At 38.5% G+C, this 18,011-nt stretch overlaps 1 protein-coding gene across 3 annotated transcripts in view; it reads right to left on the bottom strand.

Moving 5' to 3' along the window:
• Positions 1–699: 699 nt before the first annotated feature.
• The window catches only part of znf598 (zinc finger protein 598), a 32,683-nt gene continuing 15,371 nt past the window's right edge, over positions 700–18,011 (bottom strand). The window contains exons 7-12 of one of the 3 annotated variants that reach the window (XM_052022235.1): positions 16,791–16,975; positions 15,473–15,542; positions 11,230–11,963; positions 8,241–8,391; positions 6,175–6,319; positions 700–3,912 (exon numbers count right to left, since the gene is read on the bottom strand). In XM_052022235.1, the coding sequence (XP_051878195.1) occupies positions 3,565–3,912; positions 6,175–6,319; positions 8,241–8,391; positions 11,230–11,963; positions 15,473–15,542; positions 16,791–16,975 (1,633 nt within the window). In that variant the 3' untranslated portion in view covers positions 700–3,564. The remainder of the gene's footprint in view (positions 3,913–6,174; positions 6,320–8,240; positions 8,392–11,229; positions 11,964–15,472; positions 15,543–16,790; positions 16,976–18,011) is intronic. The other 2 variants (XM_052022237.1, XR_007956808.1) reach the window with 2 other exon arrangements.

Here is an 18,011-nt window from a genome sequence, read left to right as displayed (position 1 = left end):
AATTCAAAATGAAAAACAAATGTTTTGACAGAATCACCATTTCTTTAACATCTGGATCTGACTGAGGGAGAAGTTAGGAGGGAGATGGAGAAAGAGAAATAAACTAGAGACATTTTATTTGTCAGAATTTCTTGCTCATGCCACTTGGAAATTAGAAATGGTGGCCAAGTTAAAGATTGCCACCAATGGACTTGAATAATTAGATTCCTCTCCAGATGGCTATCAGAACATGTTCTTCCTTAAACACTTGAAAATTTCTGGGGTGCAAGGCTGCACCACCATGACTCTCATTTCCCACCTCCACCCACACACCCATTCCTCAGTCTGTGGCCCAGATGTGCCTTCAAGATCTTCAGGTTACAAACCCATGCCATATTTTCATAGTCTCAGACCTGTGTACTCACCTTCCTCAGGAGAGTACAAATGCTCTGCCTCTGGGCCTCTCTCATTCTACATATTGCTCTCCAACTCTTGCCACAGTCTTCCCAGAAGACCTGTTCCTATAGCAATTTTGGGATCCCTTTCAAATAATGATTCAGGGAACTGCTCCAATGTACTTTTTAATTCACCATGAGCAACCCTTTAGAGCACTGCACACATCATCTCTTCATCATTAAAGTTGTTTGTATGTGGTGTTCCCTTTGAAATAGAGCTTAAGTCCATTCTTTGTAACATGTAACACTAAGCAAATGGCACTTATATTGCATAAACAATTTTTATTGGCACCCTTCAGAAATTCCAGGATATACTGTTTATATCTTTTGAGCCACAGTTTTCAATCAAATAAACATTCATTGAATGCAGGAATTGCATGGGTGTATTTTCATTACAATGTTTTAAATGCAGTTTCATGTAACAGATGTGCAGATGTCTCACAATCTAGTAACTCAAGCATAGTTTGGTTTCAATTCACTAACGTTGCAGAATACATGTCCACACTATTGATAATTTACAGCACCATTATACATAAAAGATGGTGGATGAATTCAAATATTGAAATTTTTGCAAACATTAGAACTTGAGTTCATTTATTCCAAAAAGGTCTTCCAATGTATTATACTATCAGCTGCCTTGAAGCAAACACCACAAATCTAGGCTTCATGAGTGGGCTAAACTGTATTTCAGTGTTAATGATACAAATGCGAAAATTCATTAAAGTAGCTGGCTGCACCAATTTACTGCATTCCTATCTCCTCCTGCCACCTTCATATCTAAATTCCAAACTACTTTTAAAATGTTTATAACATTCTGCCGTCATTTTGTTTAGTGCGTCAAGAGTAAGATCCAAATTGAGCCTCCTCTTGTTCGAGAGACTGATTATCTCTGATCTAAAGCCATGTATTGACAATATTGAATATTCACACACTTATATTAATAATGTTCTTCAATTGCTTGTTCCATTGACTTGGACATTCATTTTAATTCAATACCACAGTACTCAATGTAAATACACACTGATAATGACAAGATCAGCAGAATCAATTATGGTGGTTAATTTAGTGGACTCAGTGGTACAGTTTTAGTGCTGTGGGCATCATCCTGGTGATTCAGCCTCATATGCAATAGCTAAAGTCACTGCAAGTTCCTATTTAAAAACCTTCCCAAGCACTTTCTTAAACTGCTAGATGCACTTATGAACTACTAATGAAAAGTACTTTAGTCTGTTCCCATTCAGATTATTGCAAATGCTTCCTAATTGTTCATTTTGTTTTTTTAAATATAAATAGCATGCACAGGTTAATCAAATTTTTTATACTGCAGTTAATTTATATTTTACTTAGTTTTTGTAACTAAAACTGGATACACCCTTCAAGTGAAATTATAAAACAATTCAACATTACTGGAGTGCATTGCATCACTAACTGATGGTATCAATGGTAAGATAGTGTGGCAGATTGTGACCCACTGTACCAGCAAGAAAAAAAAATCCACTTGTGCTCCAAAACATCAGCTCATCCAAACCCAGTGGAATTCTGATCCTTGGATGATCTAAAATGTCAGTAAATTTTAATCTACAATAAAAGTAGGTGTGAACAAGTTCTTTCAAAACTCAAATGAAAACAAAATCAATTTTCAGTGTTGCAAGACCAGGATGTTCTGTGCAGGATTAACTGAAAAGGCAGCAATAGGGGAAAGTACAACTTCTGGAAGGGTTGCTTTGCAAGAGTGGAGTAAATAGGATCAACCATATAGTCGTGGTCCATAGTTCAAATTATTGCCATCACTCGCATGAATATAATCTGACTAGATAAGATTGCAGAAGATTAATTTTAATGAAACTAGAGGTTAAAGCCTCCCAGACAGTGGCATACTGAAATAGAAAACTGGCAATAAAGTGACTCCTGACAATAAAGTGTATACTATCTTGAGCTTTAATTTAGATGGCAGATGTATGCTATTTTAAAGCTTTAATTTAAAAAAAAAGGCACTAAAATATATCTAATGGTGATACTTAGTGAATATAAGTACTGATCAAAGTACTTCCATAGCAATACAGACATGAACCACTACTAATCAAAATATATTACATGCAAAAAGAAAAGCCAATCCACCATCATGGATATTACAAATACATCAATCACTATAGTCCAGGATGCTGTTGCCTCTGCCATTTATTCAAGAATAAACTTTCTTCAGCCATCAAAAACGCTCAACTTTTCAGCTGTTGATAGAGAAAGATCATGCAACAGAGGTCATCACTTCTATTGTTCAACTCATGGGACTTGACAATTTACTGAAGCACTGATGAAATTTAATGACCTGTGAGCCTACATAGTTTCTATTACAGAATGCAGTTTATGGAAATGCAATCAAAATTAAATTCATTGCACTGGTAGCATGGACTGCTGTTTAAATAGCGAATATAAAGTCTTAACTTTGTAGGACTGGCTTATGAGCTACCAATTTATACACTCAAAGAAAAATAAACCTGATGATACAGCAATGCAATATCCTGCATTTAATTATAGTTTCTAAACCATTACATTATATCCTGAATTTTACATCGTCAAATGGGAAACTCAGTGGAACAAGTTTAGTGCATTAATACCTACAAGGGATACAAAAAGATGCTGCACTGAGCTGCATGCAAACCCAATTCTGAAACATTGTTTTACATTAACAGACCAATTTCAACTGTTTTTAGTACACTTTTGATGTGAAAGTGTACCTCAGTGTATGTTTATGCAAAGCATTTGTGCATTCAGATTACCTGTTTTTAAAATCAGCCAAATTTTAATACCTTCGCACCAAAGTGATACTTCTTGCTAAATCACTTACTTTACTACTGCATTTTGCAATTGTAGACAGTAGTTTCAAAAACATTCAAGTGTATAATGATGTACCATCTTTTACTTTCTATAATAGTATAGCAACAGGCTTTAGGTATTGTATCAAGGCTTCCGTAATGCACAGATACTATTTCCTTCCTTTCACCTATGTACTATACTATCATAATCACCCAAGTTTTCCCTTAAAGCAACATATGCCTGTAATAGCATCCACACACCATCTATGTGCATCAATGAGGTTTACCCCTTGGGTCTGCAATACAAGGATTGATTTTTAACTGATGATTCTGCTCACAGATTGTAAGGTGGGAAACTCATCATCTTCAAAATGTGAAGTCTTGTGGGTAACAAAGTCTTTCTGGGTCAGCACCTGATGGCATGTTGGACACACCTGGCAGTCGAGCTCCAAATTAACAGAGGTTTGCCATGCATTTTTCTTGTTCTTTTTTGATTTGTTTGATACTGGTTTCTCCTGCATTCTCAAGTCCTTATGAGCAGAGAGAAGCTCCTGCTGTTTGGCTGTATCCGGCAGCAAAACAAGCAGTTCATTGAATATCTTCAGGAAATTTTCTCCCAGAATTTCTCTGCAGCTCCTATAGTACTCAGCGGCAGAAATCAGACCCTTTGAGGCAAAAAGACGATGGTGTAAAAATGAAAGTCAACCAAACCATCTGATTTCACATAGCTATGTTTAATCTACAGATTAATATTTCAAGGACAAAAACCTGCAAGTATAGCAACACATGCAGTAAACAATTAAAATATTTTTACTGCAGACAATACTGCAAGATAGGTTTATGCAGTACTATCATAATTCAGGTCAGCAACTTCAAGCAGACCATAAAGACAGCAATGTTATGTTGGTACGAATAATATGCTCCGGAATGGCATTCCTCCTAAATTATGCAGATCATGGAATGGCTGCTTCATGTTGAGAAGGTGGTAAATGTAACCCCACTATTTTTCTTTGAAAAAGATGAGAAAAACAGGGAACTACAGGCCAGTTAGCCTAATGTCAGTAGTAAAGAAAATGGAGTCCATTATAAAAGGATTTGATAACACTCAAAATATCAACAGAATTAAATAAAACCAACAAGCATTTATGAAAGGGAGATCTGTTTGACAAACCTACTGTTTTTTTGTTTAGGAAACTGGTAGAAAAAGGGAGAACGAGTGGACAAGGTGTATTTGTATTTTCAGATGTCCTTTAATAATATCACACAGAGGAGTTTAGTAATGCAAAAGTTAAGCACATGGGTTTGGTGATAATATAATGCATAGATTAAAAAATTAGTTGAAATAAAGCTGCAATAATTTATTTTTCTGGCAAGCAGTAATAGTGGGAGTCCACAGGTATCAGTGCTTGGGCTTCAACTACTAACAATATGTATGTGATATCTCCAAGTTTACCAACAACACAAAACTTGGCTCGGGGGTAGGGGGGTGGTGATAAAATTGAGATTTGCAAGGACAATGCGATAGGGATTTCAAAATGGTTCAGACAAGTCAAGTGAGTAGACAAAAGCATGGCAGATGCAGTATAAATCTAGATAAACAAAGTTATCTGCTATTTTAAGACAGCATATTATTAAAATGGTGATATTGGGAAACACTGATGTAATAAGGCTTCTGTGTTTCCATGTACAACAGTCACTGAAGGCAAACTTGCAGATGAAGCAAGCAGGCAAGGTGGAAAATGGTATGTTGGCCTTCAATACAATGGGTTGTGCAGACAAGTTCAGGGATGTTTAACTATAATTTTACAGGGGCTTGGCAAAGCCAAGGGGTGGAATATTGTGTGCAGATTTGAAGATGTATAGTGAAACACAAGCTCGCTTGGACTTTGGTGGCGCTAGACTTTCAGACATTTTTTTAAATTAATACTCCAACAGGCTTTTAATTCACTTTTTATTTTATTTGAAGTTACACATTAACATTCCAGTCAAGGAAGTGCTGGGGGGGGGGGGGGGGGGGGGGGGGGGGGGGGTGGGGAAGAAAAATCAAAGAGGAGGGTTGGCCAAAAAGATACTAGAGCCCCATTGCGTGGATTTGGAACTCGGGAACCAGAGCCCTAGGGAGCCAGGTGCCAAACCATCAGGATTTTTGAATGGTCAGATAGCAGATTATCTGAGTTGAGTTTTTTTGTACTTGCCACAAGGAAGAAGAAATTTCTTCACTCAGGAGGGTGGAATTTCTACCCGGAAAGGCCAAGTCACTGAACCTACTAATTAAGATTTCCAGATACAAAAGACATCAAGCAGTATGGGGAGAGTGTAAGAATATGATATTGAAAAAGATGATCAGCAATGATTGAGCCTGCTTCACCAGACACTACAAAGGGCTGAATGTCCTTATTTTTCTATTCAAGAATTTTACTACCCTACCTTTGCCTGGGATAACATCTAAATTTTATGCTCCGAATTATTCAAAGATTCACCAGGTCTGGATATCCCTCATCTTAATGCTTTTTAAAAATCAAAGTTATATCCAAAAGAAGAGAGATTTTTGAACATCATGTGAACACAAAAGTGATTGCCATTTATAAAAGATTAAAAATTGAGCAGATTTTTTAAGTCCAACTGCATGCTATCCAAATTATGTCTTGCAGTTATTTATGCTTCCCAAACTCCTGTCCCCACCCCCCCCCCAACTAAAATGAAGGAACAGTTTAGCAACTGAGTTACTTCAATGAAAAACTTCTTTGACACGAAGCATTAACTATTCCCTTTTACACAGATGCTGCCCGATCTGCTGAGTGTTTCCAGCATTTTGTTCTTGCTGCAGTCTAGTTACTGGTGAAGAAAATTATATACCATATTTTCTTATAAAGGACAGTATGAAGCCAAGGAATTATCCTATATTTTTTTCTATTTATGCAACTTACCTGTCTGAACTGTCCAGATTGAGTCCTAAACTTGTTGAATTTTGTTTCATCATTGTGCAAAAATGAATTTATGGACTGGATTAGCTCAACGTTCCTCTGCTGAAAGTTCTCCGGAATGAGGTAAATACTTGACGATGGTAGAGACCTACATTTAAAAAGAAATTTGGTTACTTTAAAAGTTGGTTAAAAAGAGTTAAGAAAAGAACTCACAAGCAATCATTGCTTCTCTTATCTGCCTCCTTCATCTCCTACTATTACCCCTTCCACCAGCCCACCAGATATGCACTCCCAGCACAATAGGAACATCTCTGGTCATTTATCACATTCTGATAAGCAAGCAGTTACCTAGAATGCCCCAAAATTTTAACTGGAGATATTTTTCAGTTTCCTTTATGCTTGATGTAAACACCATTAAATCTGAAGTACAATTCATATCAGCCTACATGTCACACAAATGGAGCCAATAAACAATGTAAAATTTGCATACACTTAAATTTTACTTTGTGATTAAAGTAGAAAAAACTCTAGACCTTAAATAGGTAGTATTCATGTATTTAAACAAAACTAAAAATTCTTGGCAAGATGTACTAAAACAATGCAAAAAAATAACCATTTTTCATACACTTCAATGTATCTGAAATGCATACAGTTTCTTGCACGGTTTTTAAAAGATACCAGTGCACAAAACATTTATGAAATGCCCTGGCAATTTTAATTAAATTTTTCAACTTGTATTTCTGTGAGCAGGGGCATTTAACTTTTATACACCAAAACTTCAAACTCCCATGTTTACCATTATGTAGATGTGTTTTGTTTGAAAGCGTATTAAATGTTAATGAATAATAGATACTTTAAATTTATCAGGCAGAACTTTAATTCAGAATTTCTGATGTCAGGTCAATTATTTTCTGCCTAACTATTTCTCAAGGGCACTAACCCATGTTATTCTCCTAACATATGCCCCCAGCCAAAAAACCACCATCTGTAGGCAGATTTTTCTTTTTAAGCAGTGGATAGCAACACATCCAACTGATCCCATCCTCAGCTGTGATTCCCCACTGCCTGGTAGGTCATAATCAAGGACAAACTTTCCTAGTCTAGGGCCACATGACAATAATCTTCCTGACTAAGTCCATTAGCACAGCAGAACTGAAATTGGAGAAACAGGCTTTCATTTGATGATGGAAAAAAGGAACAAAAAAAAAATTGCACACACACATACATCCTTCCACCAGTCAGGAAAACTGTATGTCAGGTTTCATAGCTAAAATTTTGCTTTCTTTTTGGCCCTGGACTCAGGACATACAATTTGCTTCTCTCTATACCAAATGGTTGGAGAGCATTGGTGTGTGTACTAAATGCAACTGCCCTCCCCGAGCAATGCACTCAGCTTCCACTCAGAAACAACAGATTAAAAATGCAATCAGCAGTTAGGAAATCCATACTGCAACAGCCACCATTCACTGAACATCAAAATGTGAAATCATTGTCAAAATGCAAATATTCACAAACTGCTGCTTTTTGTAAGATACATCTTGCTTAAGCTTAAATAATAGCAGAAAATTCTATTGCCCGACTATTCTGAAAGTAAGTAGTTGGTCACCTCAGTTTGCTATTGCTAACCTATGTCATCTTCAATAGAATCAGAAATAAAGCACTTATTCAGGCCAAAGCAGTATTTTCAAAATACCATTGGGACAGAACATTGCAAAGCGAGTACTTTCCACACAAATGCAGGCATGTCAGCAAAATCTTCCCGAAGTGGTAGTAGCCTGGCTTTTATTGTGGAACAGCTCAGCACATGCAACAGGACTTTACTATTCAGGAGTTTTCAAAAATTACCAGTCCTTTACTTTGTAACAAATGATTAATGTTCATACACTGCAACAATATTATTTGCAGTAGGGAGTAGCTTTAAATTAAATGTAAACAAGTTAAAGCACCTCCAGAAATGAAATTATTTGTGCTATTTTGACAGGGAGATCCACCAGTACTGAACCCCTGATTTTTGTTTTTGAAGTGGATAACAAAAGAAGAACTGCCTCAGTGGAAAGTATTTTACATACTGTTTTGGTGCTGGAATCATAGGCTCGCTGATGTTTGAATTCAGAGGGACACCAGTAAAGCCAGGAGGGGGTTTACTAACAGGGGCAGACAATCCTGGTGGAGGAGGAAGGTTGGATGGTGGGCTCTTCACGGGTAATAACTTGTTAAAACCTGGATAAAAAATAAATTCAGAATTAAATGTCTGAAATTAGCTAAAGCTTTAATTTTGAAATGCTAATGTAAAGGAAAATACTGTTGTTAGACACTTGTCATTACAGTAGTTTGGTACCAAAGCAAAGCATCATTGCACACTACACCTGATCCACTAACATTAAGCCCGTGAAGTCATATTTACCTATCAGTGCAACTCCAGCTGCCTTTTCAGTAACTCTCCCTGTCCACATATACTGGCTGCCAAATATTGATACAAGCACTTACCCATTCTCCAGTACACAATCCTTAGAACATCTGCTTCATAAAGAGATGGCTCCAATTCTGACTAGGAGCATTTAGTTCTTACAAATAAAATTGTAGTGACCATGTTTTAAAATGGCTGAAGTTTACATATAGCTTCAGGAATATCCACTTCAAACCTGAAACACATTTTAAAACAACGCAGCGCATTGTTCAAATGATGGCAGATTTGAGGCTTGGAGAACTCTTATGATAACACATCTATACATAACTATCAACAGCAAGGAAGACAGTAAACAACTTTTTCAATCATTTACAGTTAAATGATTTTGAAAGTTCTTTAAGCATCACTATGATGAGTCTGGATATTTTAAGCTCTATTGGTAATTAGTTCAAGAGTGATTTTCATTAGGCATGGATTACCTGTTGAATGCATGACCACCTAGTTTGATTTTAACTTGCCTATCCTTCCTCCCAGAATCATCTCAAATTGCTCCATTTAATTAATTACTTTCAAGCATCAGCTTAAAAAGGCAAAAGCAACACTAACTTTAGAACAAGTCCCCACAGCTATGAAATAAATCACCGAACTAGACTACATTGCATGGAGGTTTCCTAGAACTTCTGATTGGAAACACCAGTATTCAACAGTTTAAACAGCCACAAGTGTTGTACTTCTGAAATGTGCGCTGTGAAACAGGTAAGATCAGGACTTGGTGACAGATTTGCAGGATTAGTTCCAAGTTTGCTCCTATGCTGGATGACATGGAATCCATTTGCAAAGCCTAGCCTTTTGGGATTCTCCAGCATTCTGCTGTGAGGGGTGGGGATGGATGCGAAAATGAATATGATCCCATGGGGATTCCTAACCTATGGATTAGGAGGCAGGGGGAAAGATGATATCTTAGTTGCATTTCTTAAATTATAATTGTTTTGTCTTTTAACTAATTTCTACTAATTACTTCTATTTTAATAATTTTTTTAAAATGTCTCAATTTCAGAGACATTAAAACTATTAAAATGAATTACAGGTTTCACACTTGGCTTTGCTGATTGTCTGGGGCTATCAGGGGCATCCTAATGGCAAGACCTTCATATTCAGCCACCCAAAGCCTGGTCACTATCCAAACCGTGCTGCTGAATCCTGGGTGTGGAGGGCCAGTGAGATAAGCCCTGCACATCTGGCCCAGATAATGCAGGCACAAGTAGATGGCAAGCAGCAATTCCAAGCTGCATGCCTGATCCAGTAATTTTCAAACCCATGTGTTTCACTTGGTGCTGAGAAGTAGGGGTGGGAGATACGAAATAGCCAACATTAAAACATTCCAGATTGACTTGCTTAATTACTTCAAAGAACAAAACTCTTAGTACTTCTTTAATACTTCAATAGAACAGCAGTCTGTGTTATACACTAAAATCTTCCACTGGAGCTCAAACAACCATCCAACTCAAAGCAAGCCACAGGCATCTCAGCCAAACTGTTATCCAGTTAACCCATCATGCCGTTATACAATACATTAACTTTTTAAAAGCAATGTCCATAGCAGCAGAAAACCCTATGTTCAGAGGTCAGATTTTAATCTTCAATCACTCATCCAGAATTAGTGATTACCAAAGTTCACTGAAACTCATCTCAAAAGAGGTACAGAGCCATAAATCAGTTGATTCATTTGCTGACTGTTTTTGGGGGAAAAAAAAGGTGAATTTCAAATGAATGATTAATGTATTTTATGAATGTAAAGTCACCTTTGTTAGCTTGTATGAACTATATGCAATTACGCAGCAATATGGTTGACTCATAATGTCCCTCTGAAATTGCCGACCAAAACTTGTTATTACAACTTGCTACAGACTAACAAGGAATGAGCAATGAATTTTCCCGTACCAACAATACTCACATGAATGCATTTAAAAACCTGAAAATCTATGATGAACAGAAAAACTTTGAATGACAATTGTTTAGGGTGTTCATATAAAGAACAGGTCTTATCCAAGAAAGTTACCCCAAGCCAAAGCTTCGCAATGTCAGAAATTAAATTATTTTCTGGAATTATCTGCACAGAAACCCAAGAGCAAGATTGTTCACGACTAGTACTGAATGAAGTAGAACAATGTTCAGGCCCTGAGACCATAAATCCAAAAGCCATTTATCTGACTAGTAGTTCTCCAGAAATGCTTCGCAATCTTGGCAATGAATGCTAGCCTTTTTACAAGCTCCAATTTGCTGAAGTTAAATATTTGATTTTCCCTACCTAGAATCACCATTCAAAAATCTTTTCAATTCCAACACATAAATTTGCTTGCGACACACAAAAAGCTGGAGGAACTCAGCAGCTCAGATAGTATCTATGGAGATAAATGGACAGTTGAGGTTTCAGGTCAAGACCCTTCATCTGCACTGCTCCAGTCCAGATGAAGGATCCCGACCCGAAACATTGACTGTCTGTTTCCCGCCACTGCTTGATCTGCTGAGTTCCTCCAGATTTTTGTGTTGCTCCCGATTCTGACAATTGCAGTCTCTTGCATCTATATGAATGTGCTTACTGGGCAATATATTTTAATCTACTACAGTATGATCACTCCTCAAAATGTTACCTGGAGGTGGATTCTTTGGTAAAACTGGGTTCCCTAATACAGGAAATTCTTCTTCAGGTAGAGGACTTGAACTCTCTTCAGGCTTCTTAAACCCTGGTGGTTCCTTTATTGTGCATGTGCTTGCATTCTCAGTACATAGTTTGTCAGTGTGACCATTCAACACACTGGTGACAGGTATGCTCTTCTGTTTAATTTCTGGAACATTCTCCTTTTGAACTGTAGTTACATGCGTGTCAGTAATTGGAGCTGGTGATGAATTTTGCTTTTCTCCCCCAATCTTTTTCTTTTTACCAACTTTAGAGACAGTCTGAGTTGAAGTAGTTAATAAAGAAGAAATATCTAACATTGTGGGTGTACTTCTAACCTCCTGGGCCGTCAAACCAGTACCATCTTCCTCATCCTCCTCATCAGACTTTAAAGCAACTTTATTTTTTGTTTTGGTACTCTGAGTCATTAAAGACTTTTTAATAGCTTGATTAGAATTGTTGCTGCTGGAATGCACAGTTTTCAAAACACTTTTACCAGGAGCATTAGTCCAGGCAGTTGCAGATGTTGTGGGTTTTTGCTGTTTAATTTTAGACACAAGAGCAGGAAAGTCCTCTTCCTGAAAAGTAGCATTTTTCTTAGCTGCAGATGTATAAGTTGGAGTAAGACCTGTGCTACTTGCACGTGTCGAAACAGACAAACTGGGAAATTCTTCTTCATTTAGGCGGACAGGAATCAAATGATTAGAACTGCCAAAACAAAAAATGCCAATTAATCCTATTAGTTGAAAATTCTTGCACTTATTTCTAAACCTTTGGACATTCCAAACTCTTTATAGCCAAAGTATTTTTCAAACATAGTCATTGTTCTAGAGGAAAAAAAATGACCATTAATTTGTACAACACAGCCAGCTCTCTTAAAAAGCAATGTGCTTATGTTTCAACAATCTTTTCCTCTATTCCATTTTAAATTGTCATCTCCCCCCACCGAGTATTGTGTGACCTTCCAATGCTGCCTAACGAAACACTTCATTTTTCTTTCCTTCACCTCAGCTTGTCTTTTTGTTTTAAATATGGAACAAATAGGAGGCAGTCACACACCCATTAGATTAACTACTTCAAATTCAGTCTGTGGTCAGGGACAAGAAAATGTGACTGCAAGTGAGGCAGGTAGGGAGATCCAAGAGTGCTGGAGGAGCCTCAGCCCTTGAGCTTGTCCAATGGGTCTGAGATTCTTGCTCCCTGTGCAGATGAGAGTGGGGGCTACAGGAAGGATGAGCAATCGAACCGTGGCACTGTGGTTCAGGGAGCCATTCAAGAGTGGGCAGAGAAGAGAAATGTAGCAAGGAAAGAGTTTCTGCTGAGGTAATTTGAGCAGCTAGGGACTAACTTAAAAAACAGAACCAAAGAGGTAATAATCTCTGGATTGCTACCCGAGCCACGTGCAAATTGGCACAGGATCAATAAGATCAGAGAGTTAAATGCGTGGCTCAAAGATTGGTGTGGGAGAAGTGGGTTTGAACTCGTGGTACATTGGCACCAGTACTGGGGAAGGAGGGAACTGTTCCAATGGGACAGGGTCCACTTGAACCATGCTGGGACCAGGGTCCTGGCGAATTGCAAAACTAGGGCTGTGGATAGGGGTTTAAACTAAACAGTAGGGGAGTCGGTTCAACAGACTGCAAGAGTATGGATAAAGTAAAAGGGAAGGAGCGTGCAGGAGAGGTTACCGAAGTCTTCAGAATAAAGAATAAGACAAATTATTATCCCTTTCTAAACTTTAAGTTCAGGCAATGTAGAGACAAATTTGAGAAGGGTGGTGAATACAAGACTGAATGTGTTATATTTGAATGCATGCAGTATACAAAATAAGGCAGATGAGCTTATAGCGCAGTTAGAAATTGGCAGGTATGACATTGTGAGCATGACAGAGTCATGGCTGAAAGAAGATCACAGCTGAGAGCTAAAATTGCAAGGATACACATCCTATCGACAAGATAGGCAGATGAGGTGGGTCTGTTGGTAAAAAAAAATGAAATCATATCCTGAGCAAGAAATAACATAGGATCAGAAGATGTAGAATCCTTGTGGGTAGAGTCAAGAAACTACAAGGGTAAAATGACCCCGATGAGAATTATATACAGGCCTCCAAATATTAGCCAGGATGTGGGGTAGAAATTGCAAGAGGAGGAGATGGATAAGGAATGTAAAAAGGGCATTGATATAGTGGTCATGGGGGACTTCAATATGCAGGTATGCAATATGCAGGGAAAATCAGGTTAGCACTGGATCCCAAGAGAAGGGATTTGTAAAATGCCTACACTGCTTTTTAGAGCAGCTGGTGGTCAACCCTCTAAAGAAAAGGCATTTCTGGACCTGGTGTTGTGCAATGAACCAGATTTAATTAGGGAGTTTAAAAGGTAAAGGAAGCCTTAGGAGGCAGTGATCATAATATGTTAGAATTCACTCCACACTTTGAGGGGGAGAAGCTAAAATCAGATGTATCAGTACTACAGTTGAGTAAAGGTAACCATAGAGGCATGAAAGAGGAGCTGGCCAAAGTTGATTGGAAGGGGACCCCAGCCGGGATGACAGTAGAGCAGCAATGGCAGGAGCTTCTGGGAATAATTCAGAAGATGCAGGATCATTTCATCCCATAGAAGCATTCTAAAAAGGATGAGGAGGCAACTGTGTCTGACAAAGGGAAGTCAAAGACAGCATAAAAAGGTTCTGAAAGAGGTAGCTGAAGAGATTGTTGAAGCATTGGTAGCAATCTTTCAAGAATCACTAGATTCAGGAATGGTTCCAAAGAACTGCAAAATCACAAATGTCACTCCACTCTAAGAAGGGAGAGAGGCAAAAGACAGGAAATCATAGGCCTGTTAGCCTGACTTCAGTGGTTAGTAAGATAAGGATGAGGTTTCGGGGTACTTTGAAGCACATGATAAAATAGGCCAAAGTCAGCATTGTTTCCTTAAGGGGAGATCTTGCCTTCTTGACAAGGTGGCGCACATGAAGCTGCTAAACAAGATAAGAGCCCATGGTATTACAGGAAAGGTACTAGCATGAATAGAAGATTGGCTGACTGGCAGAAGGCAAAGAGTGGGAATAAAGGGGGCCTTTTCTGGTTGGCTGCTGGTGACTTGTGGTGTTCCGCAGGGGTCAGTGTTGGGTCCACTACTTTTCACATTATATGTTAATGATCTGGATGACAGAACTGATGGCTTTGTGGCCAAGTTTGTGGATGATAGAAAGATTGGTGGAGGGGCAGGTAGTATTGAAGAAGCAGGGAGCCTACAGAAGGACTTGGACAGGTTGGGACAATGGGCAAAGAAGTGGCAGATGGAATACAGCATAGGGAAGTGTATGGTCATGCACTTTGGTAGAAGGAATAAAGGTATAGCGGGGAATAAAGGTCTAAACGGGGAGTGAATTCAGAAATCAGAGGTACAAAGAGACTTGGGAGTCCTCATGCAGGATTCCCTAAAGGTTAACTTGCAGGTTGATTCGATAATAAGGAAGGCAAATGCAATGTTAGCATTCATTTCGAGAGGACTAGAATATAAAAGCAAGGATGTAATGCTGAGGCTTTATAAGGCATTGGTCAGACCACATTTGGAGTATTGAGAGCAGTTTAGGGCCCCATATCAAAGGAAGGATGTGCCGGCATTGGAGAGGGTCCAAAAGAGGTTTACGAGAATGATCCTGGGTAGACCTTAGAAGGATGGGGGGGGGGGGGGCGGGGTGGAATCTCAATGAAACCTAATGAATATTGAAAGGCCTGGATAGAATGGATGTGGAGAGGATGCTTTCAGTAAGGAGAGTCTAGGACCAGAGGGCACAGCCTCAGAATAGAAGGACGTCCCTTTAGAACAGAGATGAGGAGGAATTTCTTTAGCCAGAGGGTGGTGAATCTGTGGAATTCATTGCCACAGACAGCTGTGGAGGCCAAGTCACTGGTTATATTTAAAGCGGAGGTTGATAGGTTCTTGATTAATAAGGGCATCAAGGGTTACGAGGATAAGGCAAGAGAATGGGGTTGAGAGGGAAAAATAAATCAGCCACGATGAAATGGCGGAGCAGACTCAATGGGCCGAATGGCCTAATTCTGCTTGTATGGCTCATGATCTTAAATATTACCACTAAAACATGCATTTGAAGGTTTCTGATGAACATATGGCATCATCCCTGAAATAATTTGAATTATATAACACTACCGGAAGAGAATTTTGCAAATTACTGAACGGCTTCACATATACCTTGGATTAGGTGGGGCAGTCACTTGGAAATTATCCTGCTTTGAAGAACCTTTAGCAGTCTCTTTGGTACCTTTAAATAAAGACAAATTAAAACTTATTCATGGGTTTGCAACTGCATAGCAATCTTTATTTTGAATAATAAATTTATTAATAACTTAGGTTTAGTTAAGTGTACTAGCTTATATTTTAGGCAGTTTCACAGGTCATTTGTTATCTGTTCTGAAGTTACTTGGATTATTGGAACTGTCGAATTACTTTGAGGTGGCAAATTCAGAATGTTCCTTCGAATATTCTGCCAAACCAGACATGGCATACATCAAAAGCAAAGCAAAGCAAAATTTCCTCCACAATGCTGCCCAGTTATTGTGGTCGTAATCAGTTATGTTGGGGTGGGCAGGACAGAAACAGTTTAATATTGGCCTAATACATCCACAGCAAGATTCAGGCTTTTAAACAACACATATAGACAATTCTGTATAAAGAACAGTCAACAGAAAACCAATGGAGACTACACAAATCCTGCACCCAAGTATATAGCTATCAAAGGAAAATCCTTCAATTTATATCCAAATGGAAGATAAGAATATTAGGCCATTTAGCCTCAATAAGATCACAGTTGATCTAATTCAATATACTACCTTTGACTCACCTTGCTTAACACCAGGTTAACTTTGAAGCAGAATTTCCTCAGAGTTAACATTTTCAAGTTAATGACCACTGATGCCACTTGACCTGCTGAATATTGTACCTTATGCTCCCACACACCCTGATGTTCTACAACAAAAACAGAAAATGCTGGAAACACTCAGCAGGCAAGGCATCAACTGCGGCATGGGAAAGTGTGTTGACATTTCAGGGCGACCTTTTATCTTGATGGTACCACAAGTTATGACAAAAGGTCATTAACTTGAAAATGTTAACTCTTTTTCCCTTGCTGTTGATGCCACTTGACCTGCTGAATATTTGTAGCCTTTTTTTAAAAATATATACATTTTATTGTTCATTCCTTTTCCTGGTTGAAATACTTCTTTTAGACATTCCTTTGCTTAATGCATTATTTCTGCAAATGTCTACTTTTATCTTTCATTGGTTTTAGAAATATTACTAACCCTTTTATCATACCCATATATACCCCACACCATGCTGATTAGTTTGAAATCCCTGTGAGCATCTATTTGTTCATTCTTTTTGCTTAGACCTGTTCCTGCTATATTTAGCTGGAGGACATCCAAACAGGGGTAAGGTCTGTAAATTAAACCACTTGTACAAAACCATAAGTGTATATCTTGCATAAGTAAACAGCAGAGCTGAAACAAACCTGTAGTCTCATTCGTTGACTTAACCACACTCTTAGCATTACATGCATCATCCATTTCCTTTTCACCATGATTATTTTTGCTATTATCAATTTCTTCCTTTAAAGCAGCTTGCTTCTTTTCCTCTTGCCGTCGTGCTGCTATAGATGCTCGAACAGCGGCAGCAACCTCTCGATCTTCTTCCTCCCTGGAAACCAAAGGATCAATTGGTTACAAATTTAGTCAATGGAGAATTAAGCAGAAACCAGAGTTATAATATCCAGTCCCTTCATCCAGCTGTTTTATTCAATTCAACATTTTAATTACCACCACCCTTGCTGTTCTTAGTATATCAGCATTGGAAAAATAAACGAAGTTTTGCCCCATTTTGTCACTTTTAGAGCTTCCTGTTTGTAATGCTCACAAGCAGAATTCAACCTCATGATGATTTGCTACCACTGTATTTTCACTATCAATAGACCCCAATGTCTTCAGCAATTTACATCTCAGAGTATTCTCCCTTCAGAAAAATTTACTGCTGCTCAGCCCTTGAAAGTTTGAACTAATGCTCCAATAGATGCACATAGATGAGGGTGATATAGAAAAGAAATCATCATTTCTGATTACCGAGGATATTGCAACCCCTACCACTATTCCCAATAAGAAAAGGGAGAGCTAGGAGTTACTGTCCCCAGTGTTTAATAATGGTGTACCGGTCATAAATCTTGTTTGTCCAAGGAATTATGTCAGAAACTACCGACTGAGTATTTGAGTATAGGGGTATCCCAATAATCACACCAAAGTCTGTACTCTCAGCACATGCAGCATAGGCCTAACAAGACCCTTCTGCTCAGCCATTAAAATTCCATTCATCATAACCACTAAGGGAGAACAGGTATTTTGACTGGAGAGAAAGAAATGTCATTGGAAGTGAAATACATTGGGGGGGGGGGGGGGGGGGTGGTGCGATGGTGGGATGTAGGTGGGGTAAGGTGGGGTTGGGGAATGGAATGGAAGAGCATGGTCACAGAAGATAAGAAACGGAAGTAGTAACAGATCATGGCTGATCTTCCACCTGCACTAACCAAGTATCCCTCTATTCATTTAATATCCAACCATCTATCAATCTTTGTCAAGAATGTGATCAGCTACTGAGCCTCCACAGCCCTCTTCATCTCTCTTGGACAATGACAAATGTAACAGGTGCCAATTCTGGATTGAGGGTTTAACCAAGGGATCTTCTA

Source organism: Pristis pectinata, chromosome 8, assembly GCF_009764475.1.
Source record: "Pristis pectinata isolate sPriPec2 chromosome 8, sPriPec2.1.pri, whole genome shotgun sequence".
Taxonomy (NCBI): Eukaryota; Metazoa; Chordata; class Chondrichthyes; order Rhinopristiformes; family Pristidae; genus Pristis; species Pristis pectinata.
This window is presented reverse-complemented; position numbering and strand designations above follow the sequence as displayed.